The sequence below is a fragment of the Panulirus ornatus genome, chromosome 69, assembly GCF_036320965.1.
Source record: "Panulirus ornatus isolate Po-2019 chromosome 69, ASM3632096v1, whole genome shotgun sequence".
In the NCBI taxonomy this organism is placed as follows: Eukaryota; Metazoa; Arthropoda; class Malacostraca; order Decapoda; family Palinuridae; genus Panulirus; species Panulirus ornatus.
In genome coordinates, this window is record NC_092292.1 from 13,891,693 (window position 1) to 13,914,385 (window position 22,693).

General features: G+C 45.4%; 1 protein-coding gene across 11 annotated transcripts in view; it reads left to right on the forward strand.

Annotated features, from left to right (window-relative positions):
• Window positions 1–22,693, forward strand: part of LOC139747513 (uncharacterized) — a 1,014,963-nt gene that overhangs the window by 928,379 nt on the left and 63,891 nt on the right. For 6 of the 11 annotated variants that reach the window (XM_071659904.1, XM_071659907.1, XM_071659905.1 and 3 more), the window contains 2 exons: window positions 15,500–15,559; window positions 22,301–22,444. In XM_071659904.1, coding sequence (XP_071516005.1) covers window positions 15,500–15,559; window positions 22,301–22,444 — 204 coding nt within the window. Of the gene's footprint in view, window positions 1–15,499; window positions 15,560–22,300; window positions 22,528–22,693 lie in introns of all 11 variants that reach the window. The other 5 variants (XR_011712406.1, XR_011712407.1, XR_011712408.1 and 2 more) reach the window with 2 other exon arrangements.

Here is a 22,693-nt window from a genome sequence, read left to right on the forward strand (position 1 = left end):
GAGCATCTCTATCAACTCTATCATATGCCTTCTCCAGATCCATAAATGCTACATACAAATCCATTTGCTTTTCTAAGTATTTCTCACATACATTCTTCAAAGCAAACACCTGATCCACACATCCTCTACCACTTCTGAAACCGCACTGCTCTTCCCCAATCTGATGCTCTGTACATGCCTTCACCCTCTCGATCAATACCCTCCCATATTCTTCGTATAGCCCATCTGACTTTCAAAGGGAATTTACTTCGAAAAGTCAAAGTTTACTGTTATTCTTCATGATCCCAAAAACTGGTCGTGTTCACAAACGCCCTTAAGATTAAGGAAACGGAGATTATGTTCTGATTTTCGTATTTTCTGAAAATAACGGGATAGAAATTATTGATCATTTTAGGGTTTTTCTCAGAAAATAAGAGTCTATTCGAGTCTATTCGTTTTAGGGGATCATTATTCGGTAAGATTATAAGCTTATCCCTCAAGACACCACAAATTCGAACGTAAATCAGCGAATGCATCTGTAGTGCTGAGCAGTGAGTTAGTTAAGTCTCCGTGTGAAAGTAACCGGCACTGAAAGTTGTGAAATGCACTGATACCCCGACGACTCTGTTTTGCCTGCTTGGGAACGCGTGAAGAGACAGACAGTGAAGGAGAATTTTGAGACTGAAATTCCACATCAGTGACTTTCCTTCAGCACCCAGGATGGGGAGTGCTCTTCACTAGACCCCAAGAATCACAAAGAACATTCAGCTCCTTAAAAAAATCTGATCTGATTAGACCCCTTTCTGTGGATCTCAAGAGCCCAGCCAATTTCCATGTAAATGAATGCCTGTTAGAACATCCGTAAGCATGGGTTCCGTGTGACCTGCTCAAAACGAAATCGCTTGTCGTTATTTACGAGAGAGTAAACTCACCATTCACAACACTGCTTAAGATGAATTGTGGTTTTTGATTGGTTGGTTGGTTATTTTGTTTTAGGCTTTGGGCATGTCGACTGACAGGGTCATCAAAGGGGGTCGTCATCATCCAAGTTATAACCAACATGTCGAGAAATCTTGTTTTCTTCAGGTGTTCCAGGTAATTCTAAGACCGTACACGCCCTCACTACACTTATATACCTCACCGGATGTATTCATTCGCACATGTAGATGAAAAGGCCGACATTCAATCCTCAAAAACTGCTAATATGTTTATGTCAGTGTTATTTCAGGTACTGGAACTCAAAAAGGATCAGCTACTGTAAAATCTCTTTTCATCTCATCAGTAAACTCTCTTTGCCTCGTCTCATAAGGTTGATTCAGGGCATATACGTAAATGAGAATGGTTTTCTCTCATTCCCTTCTTTGATAGTGGCTAAGACAGGAGTCTGATATAAGACATGATGCATTACATGTAACCATAAGGAATTGCAGCAATACATATATACATCCATAGGTAATTGTAGACTTAATTAGAACGTTAAATGAACGGGTCTTGTTTATATGAATACATAATATTTTTTTTCGTTGGATTAGTAACTAAAATGTACTTGACTAAGGTACTGGATGACTCCGCTACAAACTTCTCATGGTTTGTCTCAGTCGCTTCCTGGGTAAATATAGCATAGCCATCCATCATAAGTCCCCGTTTTCGTTCGTTGATTAAAAAGAGGACGGATGACCGCGGCGAGGTAAACTGAGCAAGCGGTAGCAACAGAACATGGATAGATGTGTTAAGCAAGACACAAGAAAAATAACAGATGTAAACCAACACGATCGCGTTTACCAAATTACCTTTTTTTTTATTCTTATTTGAGTTATTAGTTAAAGAGGCGAAAAGGGAAACAGCAGTAAACGAGGTGGGGAGGGGCATTGAGGCCCCATCAACTTGTAGTAACAATTTATGTTCTATTTAGAGTCCTGAAGACCCCCCATAGCTGATTTCAGTACCGGATAAGGAAAGTAACTTTAGACAATTTATTCCATGATAATTCAGTCTTCGGAGGTCGTTAACTCAGCATTATAAACCGTTACTTCAGTACAAGAACTATCTTTTTCTTGTTTTATATATATATATATATATATATATATATATATATATATATATATATATATATATATATATATATATATATATATTCTCGTCTTTAACGCTGCCTATAAAACGCTGCCTCAGATGAATTAGTTAAAAAGAAAAGAACGTCATAGTATCGATTATATTACTCTCCTGCCTCTAAGGGGCTCCCGCAGCGCCCAGGAGACCAGCCACGTGTGTGTGTGTGTGTGTGTGTGTAACATTGGATTTTTGTATACATTACGGCGAGCAACATGGGCTAAACTGGACACATTCACACTCACGAGCATGACCCACCCACTCGCTCACCTATCACCCACCCACCTACACACACACACACACACACACACACACACACACACACACAGACAAAACAGTAGTAGCATTGTTAATCAAACTCCTCCTCCTCCTCCTCCTCCTCCTCTTCCTCTTGTCTGCCTGATGTACTCAGTAGCAGCAGCAGTAGCAGCAGCAGTAGCAGCAGCTGTCAGTGTAATATATGTATGAACATCTCCCATCCTGACAGGGACTTGAGGCTGGGCAAGTCCCTATGGAGAAGGCAAGGCGCCAACACTGGACTACAATAAGGTATATGTTAACCCACTGGGGTAGGCACCCTCCAGAGAGCACCATGTCATACATTTCACAGCGCATCACCCACTTCCATAGCGACCAATAGCATCGGGTTCTTTACCCTACCCTGGGGCTCTCTGGTATGCATAATAACAACGTTCTCTGATCGCATGCCATATATATATATATATATATATATATATATATATATATATATATATATATATATATATTCCTTTTTGTCCACGGGGAAATGAAACACGGTAAGTTCCCAAGTGCACTTTCGTGTAGTGATCACACACCCACACGTAGGTACTCTTTCTTACTTCCTACCACAGGAGTCCCTTTTATCTTTATGAGGCTCCTACAGAATTCAAGAAGCTCGCCATCTCCCACTGGTCGGGACCATATGTCATTAGTATGTCGTGATGCTATGTGTTCCTCTACGTTCGTACAGTGCAGAGAAGACCAGTAGTAAGTGTTCGGTGTCTTGGTTGTGGTATAGATGCATCTTTGGGCACGACGGGTCTTGGGATAGGTTGAACTAGCGTTGGTCGTGATGTAAGGGATCGGATGCTGTCCAGAGTGTATGAATATGTTTACACAAGACACGAGCCAACCACATGAACTAAAACTAACACCACGACAAAGAGGGCGCCAGACCAGAACTTTCCAATCATAATATCCCTATTTTAAGGTAGGGTGTAATAACTCCGGCGCGAGAGACAGAAGGAGACAGAGACACCATCTGGGTGACGTCGGGCGAGACATCTCACAAATATGTGGTGACTGATTTACATATCCCATTACAAGTTGTTGCCGCTGAGTCTACAACTCTGGGGGGGAGGAAAAAAATCGAAAGAATGGAGGTTTGCTTATGTTACGTGGGTTGGGTCCCTGACTTCCTCTTGTTATCAATGAGGGGAGACGGGGAGGAGCGGTGTGGGAGGCGAGAGAAGTGGAAGACAGAGAACAGGAAGACCTGTTGGTCTGTGACGAGGTTTTCTGTTGGAGGTCAGTCAGTATGTAGGAAAGATAGACAGACGACAGAAGACCTCATAGTCTGGGACGAGGTTATGGGCTGGGAGGTCAGTGCAAGGAGAAAGAGAAGGCCTGATGGTCTATGACGTGGTTATCTACAAGAGTCATATGCTTTGGAAAGACATATAACAAAAGGACCTGGTGGTCTATGACGAAGTTATCTGATGAAGGCCAGTACATGGAAGAGACATGTAACAGAAGGCCTGATGATCTGTGACGAGGTCATCTGCTGTAGTAACAGGCTCCTAAAGTCTTAAGCAATATATAGAGAGGGTAGTAACGCTGCAGTTACAGAGGAACAGTTGGGAGTTGGATGGTGAGCGGTGAGGGCACGGGGGCAGTGCTCAAGGAACAGAGAGATGGTGAGGTGTTCGGTGGAACAATGAAGGAGGGGTTAAGAAAAAGGGAGAAGAGGGAGTCAGTGGTAAGCAAGGGAGGGATTAGTGGCCAAGGAAAAAAGAAAACGTTAAAGGATATAAATTGGTAGGGAGATGTAGGAGTAACAAAAGATGGATAAGATAATTATAGATAGCGAGTAAGAGCGACGAGAGCCACGAGCGAAAGAAGCAGCAGAGATGAAGCGAAGGGAATATGGTGACCGGTGTGATGATGAATGGAGACGGAGGATAAGAATGCCAAGGGGAAGGTAGGCATGAAACCGTAAGGAAAAATAGGCCGGCTGTGTGTCACAAGTCTATAGTTGTCGAAGTGTGCGACAAATTGGTGTGTGTGTGTGTGTGTGTGTGTGTGTGTGTGTGTGTGTGTGTGTGTGAAGTAGTGGGAGGCAGATCATTACGAAAACGAAGACTATTTCGTGACTGGCGAGAGCCTTTGTGTGGCAGTCGGGACGGGGCGCCGCCCCCCCCATCTGTTCCCGACCATTACTCCACTGTCGAGTTCAGAATCATGGAGGTCACCATAATGGCTGAGGGTGATTGTGTTCAGGGTGAGGGGGGGTGACAAGAGGGTTACTGTGGACTCCATCATCCCCATTCCCAGATCACACACACACACACACACACACACACTGTGAAGGTGGCCCCTGGATAAAGACTGGAACGCTGATACCGATGGACGTCAGCGAAGAAGAGAGATGGTGTGGGGGAACGCTAGCGTTATGTAACGTGCGTCAGTGTAAACAAGGACCTGCTTCTCCATTGCGCGCTTGGCTATGAGATATGTTTCTATATAGTTTCGCAAAGAACTAATATTCATGGAAATAGATTAATCTATGTGTGTGTGTGTGTGTGTGTGTGTGTGTGTGTGTATATATATATATATATATATATATATATATATATATATATATATATATATATATATATATATATATATGCATAAAAACACATAAAAATGAAACAAGATAAGTTCCCAAGTGCACTTTCGAGTAATGATCACATCGTCAGGGGAGATAAAAGAATGAAATAGAAGACGTAGAACAGTCACTTGATATACAAGAGAGAAGCAACATGACAGCGGTCGAAAAAGGTGAGGTGATAATCAAGAGAGTTAAGAAAGTGGAAGTCTTTGGATTCCACTCTGTATAGTATCCGATACTGAGGAGACTAAAGCTTAGGTAGATTTAGAATACCTTCTCACTGGGGAAAATGACTTCACTTAATGTCCATTATGTAGGGATTCCTGGCGAGTGTGTAAAAGCTACGGTTATGCGCAGTGTATTCATGCTATTGCAAGACTTGATTTGTCTCACCCTGAAACTGAACTAAGTTGTAAGCTTTCCCACACGGAGATGCAGCACCGATCCGAGTTAAGAGACAAGACATGTTCAGTGCAAGATGAAGAATGATATAATTGGAGTGAAGTGGGGGAGGGGAAGTGAACTGGAGCGTGGAGTGCGAAAGCATTGCCTTGAAGAGGGAATAAGGATAGAGAATGAAGAAAGGAGATTATTCATAGAGAGAAGAATAGGGGATAAGGAATAAAACAGAACCCATCAGGAAAACCAGCATTGGCAGGGTAAGAGAGGAGAAGGAAGGTCGTTCCATTATCGACCATCGCGATGGAGCGACCATAAGGAAGGAAGCCCTTTTGGTGGTGAACAGAGAGTAGCGGAAAAACCAAAGGATATAGATTTAGCCATTAGACGCCTTACCTTGAGCCTGGTTGGGGAGAACTCTCGCTCATCTCACTGGTCGGGTTAGATAAGCAAGAGACTGTCTCATTGTTTTTTGTTCTCAATCTTGACCTTTGACCCGCATAGGTTGGTCAGTCTGGTGACCTATTACGAAGCCCGGGGATCACTGGAACCTTACATAACCCCCTCCCACACCAGCAGCGTTGCCATCATGGTCAAAGATTCTCTAGCTAGCCTGACTGGGTTTTTTTTCTAAGTCGGTGGACTTGACTGTCAGTCAAAGGACGTGACTGTCCGTCGGAAGACGTGACTGTCAGAAAGTCTCAGCTTCGTTTTTTTCTAAGTCGGTGGACTTGACTGTCATTCAAAGGACATGACTGTCCGTCGGAAGACATGACTGTCCGTCGGAAGACATGACTGTCAGAGAGTCTCAGCTTCGTAACCAGTTATCACCAAATAACTAATGATGCAAAAACTTACAGAATGAATTAATCATAATCATCATCCTCATCATCAACAAATCTCTCATAATCCTCCTCCTCCTCCTCCTCCTCCTCCTCCTCCTCCTCCTCCTCCTCCTCCTCCTCTTCTTCCTCTTCATCATCGCCGGTACCCCCGTCCTCTCACGGGATGGGCCCTCCAATCGCTTCACACGGCCTATATGCTAATCTTACCATTCATAACCACTCGAACCTCACCAGCAGATCCGGCTCGCCGTCCTCAGCAGCCACCACCACCATCACTACCATCACCACCACCAACACCATCCCCAACACCCCCCAATCTCCAACACACACACACACCCCACCCTCCCCCAAACTCCACCCCCACCACCCCCGACGAAGTAATCCTACAAATTGGATTTAATTATCTTGGGCGTGACACCCTGAGAGAGGATTAACACGCTGGTCGAGTACCTTCTGCGCCATCCTGTATCTCATTTGCATACGCAGTCGAGTTGCTCTTGCACTCACGTCCCCCCCTTACCGCAGCCCTGGGGACTCGCCCAGGTGGGTAGCTATGCCTCCGACACCCGCGTTGTGGCGGTAGCCACATCCATCAACGAGCAGCCGAAAGCCCCGTGTGGCTCAGAACATACGGCGTCTTTGGCGAGAGGCCTCGCATGTGTGCTGTATTGAGGTTCCAGACCCGTAATGCCTTACCTTTGCCCTGCATTCCAGCCGGTAATTACCTGCCGCCTGTGTCCGCCCTTCCAGCTGCACTGATTACCTTTCACTGTTTGTGTTCCAAGAGACGTATGTATGAATTCCAGGGGAGCGTCCCTAGCGAGCGGGGAGGAAGGCGTCTGCTGCCATCTTGGAATATCTTGAGGTGTCAGTTAACATTATCATCACACAGGAAGCATCTCGGCGAGCAGGCGAGCGGCAAGGGCAGGAATATCTGGGAGTGTTGGTGTCGTGAGGACACACATCCCCCCACACAGCAGCAGCACCTCCTCCTCCTCCTCCTCCTCCTCCTCCTCCTCCTGCTGCCACTGCTGTACCGCCTCATTAACAACCCCCGGGTGCAAATGGTGGTGGTGCCTCCTCATTCCTCACGTTTCCTCTCTTATCACCTCCTGCTCTCCCGCAGCGCCTCTCACGACCTCTGGTTTCACCCCCCTCACCCCTTCCACCCCCTCATCCCTCACACCTCGAGTCAACCTCGTTTTTCGTTCTCGCTCCTCACGATTCTTTCGTCTCGTCATCAGGATCTTCCCTCATACATGCTCTCTCTCTCTCTCTCTCTCTCTCTCTCTCTCTCTCTCTCTCTCTCTCTCTCTCTCTCTCTCTCTCTCTCTCTCTCTCTCTCTCACACACACACACACACACACACACACACACACACTATTTACCCTCTTGCCTCCTAGCTCTTCCCGCTATCTTCATCTCCCCCCGCCCCACCTCCCCCTTCATCATCTACCCAGGCCCGCGTCACCTCCCTCCCCTCACCCTCAACGGACTCACCATCTTCCTCACAACCCTCACTATCAGCCATTGATGGTAACGTCGAGAGCAGTATTCTTATCCTCATCATCAGGCAAGATATCCTTGAATCTTCCTTAACCCCTCATCCTTCTTCCTTTCCGCCCTTCTCCTTCCTTGCCCCTTTACGACGCCCACCAACCCCTTATAGAGGAGGGGGCGACGCCCACCCACACCCGTAGCCCCCGTGCGTGGCTGGCAACAATGCCTGTGCCAATTATGAGAGCGCTCTAATTGTAACGCTGCCGACTGACTTCAGGTGTGCCACCCAAATTGGTTGCTGGAAGGCTTTGGTGGTGATGACGAGGGCTGTTGTGGTGAGTGATGGTGGAGGTGGTGGTGGCGATTGTTGTGGTGCGAGGTGGTTGTGGTGGCGATGTGGTGGTTGGGTAGAGGAGAGGGTGTTGGTTGCTCTGACGATGGAAGGGTTTGGTGATGGTTGGTGATGGTGGTGATTAGGGGGTGAGAAGAGATGGTGTTGCTGCGTTGCTGATGATGGTGAGAGAGTGTGGTGATGGCGATGGTTTTAGAACAGACGTTGGTTTTGATAATGGTGATGGTGGAAGCTAATGGTGATAGGGATGGTGCTAAAACCATCGAAAAAGATGGTGATTACGGTATGGGGGGTTGTTCGTGAAGGTGGTGTGGTGATTGTAGTGGTGTTGGTGACTACAAATGGTGTCCGTGGTGATGATCCAGGTATCAGTGGCAGATAAAATGCTCCTGGTAGCAAAACTGATGGTGGTAGCGAGAGGGTAGTGGTGATGATGATTAGAAGTGTGGTTTTTCGCTGTTGGTGTGCTTATAAGCGACCTTATAGTCTTGGTGACGGATGGTGGCGGGCAATAACAGTGATGATGGTGGTGATGTTGGTGGTGCTAGTAATGTTGGAGATCCGCTTAAACTTCCACACCAGAGTGGACTTAAAACATCGATAGGGACAGCACATTGCCTTGCCACAACCCTACTTGTACCACAAATCCCCTTACTTCCATCCCTCTGCTGGGCTGCAGTGACCAGGGTTTGGGTGCGAGTGAATGTTACTCAGGTCTTAAAACAATGTCTGCTTGTAACGTAATATATTCAGCTAATTACTGGACACTGCGCTAGAGAATGTATGAGCAATATTATTCGTGCATATAGCGTCTGAAAATTATATATATATATATATATATATATATATATATATATATATATATATATATATATATATATATATATATATATATATATGTATACTCTTGTGTGCGTGTCTGAGGATGTGTTCGTAGGTTTAGATGTTACACGCATCTGTTTACATTTACATGAATCATACATGCAATTTTTTTCATCTCTTACTGAACTTAATTGTGCAAGTTAGATCCAACTGCATTGAGTATGACCCAACTTCTAAATCATTGTAATATGTCACATGTTGCCTGCCATCTGTTCCATCGCATGTTTGATTACATTCAGGTGGTAAATTATTCAATATCCTGTTTTTTACCCTCTCCATATTGAGCAGTCCACAAAATTGTCGTTTCCCAGGAACCAAGTTGAGGAAGTTTAGGAATAGAATTAGATTACTTGTTGACAGTTTTGAGGAACCACTCGCTTGTAGTTCATTGGCAGTCACAGAGGGGCTTACTCCACAAGGGAGGGGAAAGTACCTTAAGGTTCATGTTACCACTGTTGACTACGAGAATGCCATCCATGAGGAAGCTGATGTTTGTGGAAGGATGATGAACTTTTATGCCCTGGCCATCTTGAAATCTATTTAGTTATGGATTTAAGTCGTTGTCGTAACAAGCGAGTTTCTTCATGAGGAGGGAAAGATGTCCTCCACTTAGTCCACGAAGGATCGGGAGCGAAGAAAGGAGGCCACCAAGCGGCTCCCAGCTGTTGGGAGTCAAGCCCACTGACTGCCTTGGTCGTGGTAGCCTCAACTGTGGTGAACGTGATGCTGTGGTGAAACTGACCGAACATGAAAGAGTGTGACGGAGGGCAGTCCTGTTTGTTGGGTCACTATTGCCGGCTCACTGGGTGGTTAGGGTCACTAATACTGGCTCACCAGGTGGCTGGGTCACTAATACTGGCTCACCAGATGGCTGGGTCACTAATACTGGCTCAACAGGTGGCTGGGTCACTAATACTGGCTCACCAGGTGGCTGGGTCACTAATACTGGCTCACCAGGTGGCTGGGTCACTAATACTGGCTCACCAGGTGGCTGGGTCACTAATACTGGCTCACCAGGTGGCTGGGTCACTAATACTGGCTCACCAGGTGGCTGGGTCACTAATACTGGCTCACCAGGTGGCTGGGTCACTAATACTGGCTCACCAGGTGGCTGGGTCACTAATACTGGCTCACCAGGTGGCTGGGTCACTAATACTGGCGTTCCAGGTGGCTGGGTCACTAATACTGGCTCACCAGGTGGTTGGGTCACTAATACTGGCTCACCAGGTGGCTGGGTCACTAATACTGGCTCACCAGGTGGCTGGGTCACTAATAGTGGCCCACCAGGTGGCTGGGTCACTGGTAATGTCAAAATTTTACACTTTTTTTTTTGCATGGTTTGAGAAAAAAAAGTGACATCCGACTCTCATTTTGAGTTCGGATTTGATTGTAACTTCAACTTCCACTCCAGTCTTGTCTTCAGGCACTCCAGTCTTGTCTTCAAGCACGAATTAGAACATTGTTTTTTCCTCCTGCTTCATCCCTTACTTTTTTTTTTAGTCTTAGAATTAAGTCTGAATCAGATATTCCCTTCTGGCTTTATCGTCATTTCAACTCTTAATTTGATTCTTACTCTAGTGTTAAATCTTGACCCTCTTTCCACCCTTATCAAGCCAGTTTTACCTTTTGGAACCATCGGTTATGGAGGGTAATATCACAAGATCAAAACTCAGTTTGATTCATTATTGCTCTAACTCAAAACCAGTTTTAAGAAGGGCGGGCCACCTCACACGGTGCCCCCCCATCTTGAGCAGCGGATGGGCTGGGTACAGTTTGGAGTCCTGGCGAATCTCACTCGACGATGTATATCGTTCCAGACGTCCCTCTCTGTCTGTAACATATCTAGATCATCATGTCCCTCAGGTGTCAGACGGGGAAGATGTGGGATAACGCGGTGGTGCTCATCAGCGTTGGCAAGGCCTTCAGACCGACTGTCTTCAGAAAGAGCAGATCACAGACGATGGTTCGTGTTCCAGCCCGGCTCCCATCAGTGGAGACGATCCAGCCTTCACCAGTCTACCGATACGGACGATGAAGTTTCATTCATCCGTCCTCATACACGAGAGACGCTCATCCATTCACCGTTCTACAGACGCCATGGACGCTCGGTTATAGCCGTGTGTTGTGCAGGCCTCCGAGCCTCTTGCTTAGCGCTCAGGTCTACAAGCACGTAGACATTCCTACTGAGAATCAAACACATTCGTTGACTAGACAGTCCAAAGGTAATCAGAAGTACTAGCTGAGTGGACTGTTGTTACTCGTAAGAGATGCCCACTGATTGGCTAGATCTCCGAGGATTGTAAGTACGCATTAATTAGCCAGTCGAGAAAATAAGCACGTAAACACTAGGAAGAAAACTAAAATTTAGGGCCTTTACTCAGATAACAATTATGTGTACGTAAGAGATGTCTGTCTATTGGCTGGCCAGTCGACAAACTGAGGAGGAACCAGCTGCCGCCCCTGCGAGAGGGAGCGTTTGAGACCGATGAGGACCATCCACCTTGGACTTACATTCCTCATTGGAGTGACAACGACAAAACACTTCGGGGAATCCTCATACCCTTGTCTGCCGTTGTGTCGTCTGGCTACATAATTTGATCCGGAGATACGAGGAATCGTGGCGATTATGTCCAAAGGTGGTAAGAAATCACCTCGTCGGGGACAAAGCATAATGTCCCTTCACCCCCCCACACTCAGAGGATGTGAGGGAGGGGAGATTGTCTGAGTCCGCTACATGGAGCACAATTATCAGGTGTCTCATAATTGTGTTCATTAAACAAGAAGGACTTCAAAGAGGAGAGGATACAAAGCGAGAGCTCGAACCCCTTTCCCTCCCCCCCGTCTCACTCACTCACGAGCTGCGCTGTCGCTACCGCCACCACCACCACTGTCTAGGACTGCTTAATGACCCTGCACTGCATAGCTGCTTGTCTCACACCTCCTACAGGGCACACTGTTCCTCTACCACACCTCTCCTGGTGTAGATCACACTGCTGCCACACTTCTCTCGCGGTCTACGGTATAGAAATACACTTCTCTTGGCCTCTAGGAAATATTCTTAGTCTGTAGTATATTACCACACCTCCCTTGCGCCTCACTTCACTACCACACCTTTCCCGAGCCACACTACCCACTCTCACACCTCTCCTCAGCCAGCCACACCACTACACCGTCTCCTGAGGGAACTACATTACCACACCTCTCGTGCACCACACCTCACGACCACAACACATTGCCACACTTCTCCAGAACCACACCACACTCCATGTTATAACGAATTTCCCACAGAAGCCAAATGCTCCTTAGGAGGGAAACAGAGTGGTTGAGATCGACATCTGCTGCTACTGCTCCTGCAGCAGCTGCTGCTCCTGGCGAAGGCGTAGTAGGAGGAGGAGGAGCAGGAGGCGGGAGGGATCTAGCCCCAATTTGCCCTCCATATTTGAATAATACTGGGGCCGCCATTTGCCGGCAGGCTCCAGCTGTGGCCTGGTAGCCGCGCGCCGCGAAACAATATTGGTACATCACTCAATATCGCGCCTTATTATGAAGATTATATGCTAACGCCCTCCGCCAGCACCGCCTTCGTCGGGAGGAAGGCTGGCTCGTGAGACCTGCCTGCCTTTCCCTTTGCTCTTGGTGGCCAGCTTCCTGGGTTCTTCAGGTGATTGGGGAAGTCTTGACGGCCGGCCCACTTTTGTAGCCTTGTGTTTGTGGTTGTGATTGTTACCGTGCAACGTTGGTTGTGGTTGTAGAGGGGGACTGTGAGGGGCGCGTGTTACGGTCCAATGTGACGGTTATTTATATTCTGTGACGTTTGATGTTGTGAGAGGAGTGTTTTTTTTTATGTTGTGACGATCGATGGTTGTGAGGAATGTTTGTCACGGTGTGACGGAGGCTGTGACGATGGTTGTGACGTTACTGGATGATGATGATTGTTACCGAGTGATGAGGAATGTTTGTCACGGTGTGACGGAGGCTGTGACGATGGTTGTGACGTTACTGGATGATGATGATTGTTACCGAGTGATGAGGAATGTTTGTCACTGTGTGACGGAGGTTGTGACGATGGCTGTGACGTTACTGGATGATGATGATTGTTACCGAGTGATGAGGAATGTTTGTCACTGTGTGACGGAGGTTGTGACGATGGCTGTGACGTTACTGGATGATGATGATTGTTACCGAGTGATGAGGAATGTTTGTCACTGTGTGACGGAGGCTGTGACGATGGTTGTTACCTTGTAGAGTTAGTTGTTTCGTTGTTTGTGACCGTAGTTTGTTACCTGACATTGTTACGTTTATGTGACGGTGGCTGCCACTGTGAGTGACGGTAACATTTGGTCTTTCTGACGGTCACATTTTCTTCAGTTGTGGTATGTGACAGCCGTCACCAAGTGTGACATTGGCTGCTACGTTATCCTATGACGGTGGATGATACCGTGTTATGTGATATTAGGTGTTACGATGTGTGACGGGTTGTTACTTTGCTACCTGACGCTGGTTGTTACTGTAACAATTTTGTTACGTTACTGCGTGATGGTGAGTGTTACTTTGTGACGTGAGGCTAATTATTAATCAGTCTGTTTTTTTCGTTACTGTGACGATGGCTTGTGTATTATTGTATGAGTTCTTCCTAGGGTTCATAAAGAGAGAAAGGGGTTCTCCAAACACCATATACCATGCATTTAGGCAGGGGCTCCTCGACTCTTCACCCCCAACACCTGGAACCTTCGTACAACCCACCAGCTACAACCTCCTAACCTCCTCGGCCGTGACCTTAACACACCATCCATATCAACTGAAGACCTTCTGACCCCCAACTCTCACCTAGTTTTTCCCCCCACCTCCTCCTCCTCCTCCTCCTCCTCCTCCTCCTCACAGAAACCTCTCTCTGTCTCAATCAGCTGCAGTTGGCATAACCCCTGTCTGGTGGCTCTTTCTTCCAGCCCAGCAGCTGGAGCTACCTTGGACTTGCCAGCTGGAGTTTATATTCTTGGTTCACTCACACACGTCTACACTACCTGAAGCTCTTCCTGAACCCACTATTGATGACTACTGAACCTCCTCAGGGTGAAGCCCTTCTGAAAGTGTCTTTGTTAGTCTCTCCATTTCTACACTTGTGGGTGTTCTTCTGTCTTTGCATCTATGGGTGGGAGTCCCCGTGTCTGAACATCTGTAACTCCTGTGAGGATCCCTGTGTCTGTACATCTGTACACCTGTTAGGGGATAGGGGATCTCTGTGTCTGCACATCTGGCCACCTGCTAGGGATGCCTTTGTCTGTGCATGTGTTTACGTGTCAAGGGTCTCTGTGTATGAACATCTGTACAGCAGTTAGTCCCATGTACCTTCAGGGCATCAAGAAACCCTTCGATCTCGCCCAACTTCGACAAAGCTAATGACCTTCATCTATCACCATACCACCCCTCTTCGCCACAACAACCCCCCCTCCAGATTCCATCTCCACCCTCCGCTCCCTTCTTCCCTTAACTCATACTAACTCATATCCTCACACCAAGCACCACCATCTCCTCCTCCTCCTCCTCCTCCTCCTTCGGGGCCTCATGGCGGGTTCTGGAACAACTTTGGCCAATAATTTGATAAGTGTGTCTGATAAAGTGGATTAAGAGGCATGTTGAACACCCAGTTAAGGGCGTTACACGAGACCTTTTAATAGTTTAGGGAGGCAATCTCTCCTGCTCAAGTTTACCAAAATCATATTTCATTGTCACTCAAATGGCCGTCGGCTCAGCCTTCCCTTGTCATGTTTATAAGTTATGGGTTTTCGGGCGAGAGACGGGGGAAAAAAAGGGGGATATTGTGTGTTTACAGAAATACATACACTATATATATCTATATATATATATATATATATATATATATATATATATATATATATATATATATATATATATATATATATTTATATATATATATATATATATATATATATATATATATATATATATATATATATATATATATATATATATATATAGATGGGAATGAATAAAGGCAGCAAGTATGAATTATGTACATGTGTATGTCTGTGTATGTACATATATATGTATACGTGGAAATGTATAGGTATGTATATGTGCGTGTGTGGACATGTATGTATATACATGTGTATATGGGTGGGTTGAGCCATTCTTTCGTCTATTTCCTTGCGCTACCTCGCTAACGCGGGAGACAGCGACAAAGTATGATAAATGATAAATATATATATATATATATATATATATATATATATATATATATATATATATATATATATATGTCACTATCATATCACCTCAGGACCCCTTCTTCAGAAGTTCCTGCAACTTCAAGACTGCGCTACAATCAGTAGCGATTGTAGCTCATTTTATTCTTTGATGCCTATTCGCCGTTTCTCACGGAAGTTAGGTAGCGTCAGGAGTAGATGACTGGGCCTGCTCCTCGCTTGTCTCCTTCTGTTCGGACTTTTAGAAGCTGAAATATATTTTTTACATTAATTCTCTCGGCCTCGCCAAACAATTCAGAATGCTTTTTTGTTTCAGATGAGAGGAGGGAATGGTTCCCGCGTGCTAGAAAATCGTCCAAAACACCACTTGGTCCAGGTAATTTAAAGTTGTCTTAACATTCATCTTTATATCATTCCTTCTTTTCTCTTACACGTCATTTTCTTTCGATCTCTTGTGACTTTTTCATGTAGTGGATCTACTTTGTAATCTTTTTTTGCACATATTCCTTGTAGCTTTACTCTTCCCACACTTTACGTATGATTTATACTGTTCTTCTCCTTTTCCAGTCCTCATTGCTTTCTGGAACATAGTGGGGTACTTTCTGGAACATAGTGGGATACGATCTGCAATGTAGTGGGGGGTACTGTCTGCAACATGATGGGGCACTGTCTGGAACAGTTAGGCGCTGTGTGGAGTATAGAAGGGGGTACTGTCTGGAAAGTAGTGGGTGCAATCTGGAACATAAATGGGGGTACTGTCTGGAACATAAATGGGTCACTATCTGGAACGTAGCAGGATATATTGTAGAGCCCACACACACACACACACACTTGTTCTATCGAACTTCTGATCTGAAACTCTGAAGGTTTATCCACAGCTTTTGCAAACTCTCCAGTGACTTCACCTGTACATCTACAGTAAAACCAAATCCAATCTGGTCATAAACATGTCCTTATTTTCCTGAGTGTAAGTGCACTTTAGGGTAATGTGGGCACATGTATAGGGTAAGGGAACCAGACATGTGTAGGGTAAGTGAAGCAGACGTGTACAAGGTAAAGTGTGTAAGCGTATGGTAGAATAAGGGAGGGAGAAATGTGTAGAACGAAGCGTAGAAATTAAGAATTAGTGAGTAAGATTTAGGTGAATGAGGCAGATAAGAGTAAGGTAGTGGAGAAGTAACACTAAAGCAATGGTGTGGACAGAGAAATGGATAGAGGAAGGGAGGAGACAGAGGTGATAAGGGAAATGAAAGGGAGCTTCCGCAGAGGTAGGTGGACTCGTTCAGTGTCGAGGAGTTAACGGAGGTCTAGCGGGAGGGAATACTTAAGTTGTTGAGGGGTCTAACCCGGTGGTACCTGGTTGTGTGGCCTCTATTGTTCCCGTGTGGCAGGCGGCGCCCCTCCCTCGACCTCGGCGGCCGGCCATAGCGGCTGCTGCCCCGTGTCCGGCCGGTTAGGACAATGGGGTGAGGACGTGGCGGATCATTCAGTGGTCAGGGGTTGCGTGGCCATTGCACTCTCCTCCACCTGCTGCCACACCCTCAACGATCGTGTCGTCCGCGGGACCAGCTTGGCCAAAGCCTACCTCAGGACACTACAGCTTGTGTGTGTGTGTGTGTGTGTGTGTGTGTGTGTGTGTGTGTGTGTGTGTGTGTGTGTGTGCGCGCGTTCAGATACCCCTGGCCCACTGTTGGTTGCTGATGGTCCAGAGTATCATCGTTTTCCCAGGATAGCATAATAGATTTTGAGGATCATCTTCCATGCTGTTTCATCTTTAAGATGCAGTTACGTGAACATGGACGTGATAGGACCAAGACTTATTCAGACCGTCTGTGAGGTGCTGGTGGCTGAAAAAGACTTAGAATAGACTTGTGCGAGACGCCTTGCATCCTACCCACTCCTGGACTTTCTGGTAAAGCTTCAGTTTTGCTGGAAGTCTTTAGTCGTCCAATTGACCACATCACCCCCATGAACCAACTCTGTTGGAGTCCCACAGGGCATGAACCTGTCTCCTTCCTCTGCTGCACTGCATTTGTCATCATGCAGGCCAGATCTTCCACAGGCTCCTGGGACATTCCCTCAGCAGAACCCCACATATGAGCCTTCAGTCTCACTTTTATGCTCGCTCATACAAAGGAACACATCTCGTCTCACAGCTGCATGAATATAACTCACATACATACTGTGAACGTTTCACAGCTGCATGAATATAACTCATACATACTGTGAAGATGCATATCTATATGTTGAAACCCATGCAGACTAACGGCTATATATCCAGCCACAGACTTGTACGTTCATTCCCAAACCCAGAGGCAAATATTCACTGACCCATTCATATATTCAGGTATATTGTGATAGATTCGTGGTATATGCACAGATTCCCCAAATATTCATAGGCATATACATGCCTAGACTTGCAGTGATGCATACTCTTAATACACGCACACACACACACACACACACACACACACACACACACGTAGGCAATACGAGATTAGATAATGATTGAGGTACATACAGAACACAAACCAAAATTTGTCCTTCTGTTCAAAGTTTTCTCTTCTCACCGTATCCTCTCTCTCCCACTTCCTTTTCCATGCCCTTTCTCCCCTTTTCCATCCCTTTTTTCATCCTTCTTCCTCCCTTTCTCCTCCCCTTCTTATCTACCTTCTCCCATTTCTCATTCACCTTCTCCCCTCCCCCTCTTATCCTTTTCTTATCGTGCCTTTCCTCCCCCCCTTTTCTCATCCTACTCCTCCCACCTTCTCCCAGCCCTCTTGCTCCTCTCTCTCCATTCCCAAAAATTTGGCGACGATTGGAAAACTGATTATTGAGTCAGAGAGATTTAGAAAATCTGATGCATTGGTCAGACAGACATAGGAATAGTCTTCAGTGCCGACAGGTGCAAGGCAATGCATTTTGGCGATGAGAATATATTAAACAAGGACGTAAAAGCTCTCGTAAATCATTGCTAGGAATACAGGAAAAGAGCTTCTAGTGGTGGTCGGAAACGCGTTCAGATGCGCGAAGCAATGCGAAAATGACCGTATAACCCCACAGGACACCCACACTGGAAAAGGGTTCCTGCAGCTTTGAGGCTGCGTTGCATTCAGTAGCAGGGACAGGCTGGACTCCCACCTCCCACCGAAGCGAGAATTTTTTTGGACGGGATTGCATTTTCTTTTTTACAATTGACGATGGTCCAGCCTCGCCAAAGGTGACTTTTTTCACTCGCGATTTACCCTCAAGCAGCGTGAGTCCGGTAACACCGACAGGTGAACAGAATTGAGCAAAAAGAAAGTTAGATATGGCTGTTTATAAAAGGAAAGACACAGTCCTCGCTCTTAAGAACGCTATAGTTAGACTCCATTTAGAAAACGTTGTTCACGTCAAAGAAAATGAGAGGAGTACTAAAAGGAGCAACAAAGCTAATTCCTTCACTCGGATGCAGTCCTTGCGAAGAAAAACAAAATTTGGTAACTAATGCAATTTTCTCGAAGGGAAAAAAGGAAAACTCGTATTCCAAGAAGGTCTAAAAAGAAGTTCACAAATAGTTTCGATAATTTACTTAGCGAATGTGTCCTCACGTTAGATAGTCACACTGCAATGAGATAAAATGGAATGACGTACAACGTAGAATATGCAATACAAACGTGTTCGAAAGATCCTTCTGCAGTCCAGCATAAAACGCTGAATAAGACCAGCATCAGATATTGTCAAAGCGATGATTATACCAGTGCATTTAGAATACCGCTAGACTGCTAAACATATAAACTCAGTGATGATAATAATCGGTCCAGTAACGGATTTAATTGAGAAACATATGCACATGTTTCAACTTCTTTTCTGTATACAAATTAGCGTTAAATCTCTTTCTCTTTGTATCATCCAGCAACTGTTACCAGATCAGAATGTGTTTACCCTTCATTTTTTCGTCTATATTTTCCATTGCAGTATTTTGTCTTCGTGTTAACATGGTGTTCCTTCATGGTATGTTGTCTCCGTCTGATGTGCCAGAGAGGGCAGTGGTTTGGGAGGAGCCCTTTGTTTTACTATCCTGTCCCCATCTATACTGGTGGGTGAGGAGGAACCATTAGCTTTACCATCCTGTCACCATCTATGATAGTGGGTGTGGAGGAGTCTTCTGCTTTAGTATGCTGTCTCCATCAATAGTGATGGGTGGGAAGAAGCCTCCTGCTTTACTATCCTGTCTCCATCTATAGTAATAGATGGGAAAGAGCCTTCTCCATTACTATCCTGTCTCCATCTATAGTGATGGGTGAGGAGGAGCCTTCTGCTTTACTATCCTGTCACCATCTATGGTGGTGGGTGAGGAGAAGTCATCTGCTTTACTGTTCTGTCACCATCTATAGTAATGGGTGGGAAGGAGCTCTCCCCTTTACTATCCTCTCTCCATCTATAGTGATGGGTGGAAAAGAGCCTTCTGCATTACTGTCCTGTCACTATATATATAGTGGTTGGTAAGAAGCCATCTGCTTTACTATCCTGTCACCATCTATAGTGATGGGTGGGAAGGATCCCTCTGCATTACTATCCTGTCACCCTCTATAGTGATGGGTGGGAAGGAGCCCTATCCTTTACTGTCCTGTCACCATCCATAGTGATGGGTGGGGAGGAGCCTTCTGCATCACTATCCTCTCTCCACCAAGATAGATTAGAAATTTAGGAAACTGATTGAATCCTCCAGCAAATAACCTCATCATAGACCATCAGGTCGTCTCTTATCTGACTTTCCTTATATATTCCTCCTCTTCCTCATCCCTTACCCCCTCTCTTTCCCATTTCCCTTCCCTCTCCCCCCCCCTCAACCCCTCCCTCCCACTCTCAGACACCCACCACCTCCTTCCTTACCCCTCACCTATCCATCCATCCCCCCCTTCGCCCCTACCAGTCCTTTTACCCCCAACCTCCAACCCTATATTAGTTGCACAACCCACAGCTCAAACACCCACAATTAGCTCCCTTTTTTCCTCCGACAGATTAAGAGGGTAAGTGACACCGCTCCGCGGCTTGGTGGAGACTAAATATTTCAGGGTCTTCATCAAGGTTTTCTCAGCACGCTCTTAATCATATTAGAGTGTTAATGAGGCTGAAGAGCCGACTTACACTCTGTCCCTTCTGATGAGCCCGCCACAAGAGAGCCTTTAGTCTTTTCCTTCGTTTACCTCAAGTGGCTTGTGTGTTGATGGATGAGAATGTCTTCCTTTTTTCTTTTTTTTTTTTTGGGGGGGGGGGGGGTGTTGTAGGGTCTTTTTCTTAGATGCTTTTTTAAAGAGGTGTGGCGCATTTTTAATGTGAGTGATTTGCGTTTTCTGTCGTATTTCAAAATATTAGGCCATTTTTTTTTTTTACTCTTTCGTATTGAGTGATTAGTGTATCATTCTTGATCATTTCTTATTGAATGGTATACGTGTTTATTTATTCTTTCTTTTTCTTTCTTACGATTTACTTTCTCACAAGTATTACATACGTTTTGGGATGACTGATATTTCGTATCTACTTTCGCTGTGGTTTTGTATGCTAGCTTGTGTGTTTGCTGTTTGTGATTATCTGTTTGTTACGGGGAGAGAGAGTTTTACGCTCGTGTTGCCTCATCTCTTAACCTAGTATATGTGTACCATGTCTTGACTCCTTTGTGTGTATACACAGGCGAGGCAGTGCGTGTTTGTGTGTGTTAGTGCGAGGATATATATAAATGTGCTTGTGTGTGTAATGACCTATTACCTATTTGTACTGAGTGGGGTCTCTCATCTCGTAAACCATTTCTATCATAAAATCCTTTAAACTTCTGTAGGCTGTGTATTTACTATTTCCTTGCTTGATTTGAGCATGCATTTGTGTGCTTTTGTTTGTGCCTGTGTGTCTGTGTGAATGTGTATATATGTGCATATATGTATGTTTGTATCTATATGTGTTGTTGTTGTGTCTATGCGTGTGAGAGTATATAAGTACGGCCAGTTTAAGCAAGCGAAAAGTGATTGAAATAAAATTGCCCAAATTCACCATCGTCCTCGCTGCTAGAATCCTCCTTCCCCTCCCCAATAATTTGACTCGTTGATACTGTAAATTAAATCTGTGATGGAAGAGAGATTATTTGAGGAGAGAAGACAAGATACCTGGTGATAGGTGAGAACCCTGAGGGACACCAGTGTTGATAGGATAAGTAGGAGGAGGTGGTGGTTCATTTCAACACGGACCACCGCAACTGAGCAACGACAAGAAGGGAAGCCATGCGTTAGAGAACAGACAGAAGCAGAGAGGCCAAAGGAAGAAAGTCGAGAGAGCAAAGACTTGTGTCTCACGTCCTGCCAGATACTTCGAAGACGCGTCGAGGGCCAAGACAAAGTCATTAGGTTCCAAAACCCTTTAAGAGTGGAAAGACCGTTGGTGGAGTTCTCATGGGAGATCCAGATCAGCCGGTAGACCTTCCCTCTAGGACGAAAGACAATTTGATTATCTGATGAAGAGAAAGAAAAAAAATGACGAAATGAGAGTCCGTTTTAGAGGGTTGAGTTAGGGCTTCAAAGACTGGATAGAAGCAGTAAGTAAGGAAGAGCAATGAGGCGATGGCTAGATGGGTCACAACAGTCTCCTTTCTTAGGGATATGGTAGATCGTAGACACCTGGATAGATAGATAAAAAGATTTTAATCTATCTACTTATCTATACGTGGATTAATTCATTTCTTGACTTATTCATTTATACTTCTCATTAGACAAATATGTACATCCTAGAGCAACAGTTAAGTCTTTTTTCATCTACGTTAATTCTTGAAACTCATGTATCAAGGGCCAGATGCGTAGCGAGTGTGTATGTGGTCTTGGAGTTCTCCTTAATACCTGAAGAAGGTGTTGATGAGCTTTCGGTTAGCGGACACGGTAGGTAGATGCTGATGTGATGTGTGCCGGTATCAGTGGCTGGTTTATTGTGCGCCCCATGTTCATCCTGAAGGCGGTAGCGCAAAAGGATTACAGAAATCACAGTGTGTCTTTGTCGGCCCCCAGTGGTATTGGACAGTTTTAAAGCCTAATGAACGAACCAACTAATTATAGAAACAGATTATATAATAACAATTTCTTTTCGACTTCGCCAGGTCATCCGAGGAAGGCTCACACGAAGAAGAAGAAGAAGAAGAAGAAGAAGAAGAAGAAGAAGAAGAAGAAGGACTTCGAACTGCGGGAGGAGCAGGCTAGGAACAGCAGGTCCTACTGAGTGTTTGGAGGATCTCCCACAGACGGTAGGAGGACGTGAGAGGACGACCTCTCTCTCTCTCTCAGGGGTGACGACCTCTCTCAGGGGTGACGACCTCTCCCAGACGCGGTAGGTAGTGCATGTACGTGTGTATGGGAGAGGAAAGATTTCATCTTTTCGAAATAGGATTCTGTACTCATAGTATTTCTCATATACGTCTTCACAGCAGATAGATTCCTGTGTACTCTAATTCATATATATATGTATATATATATATATATATATATATATATAT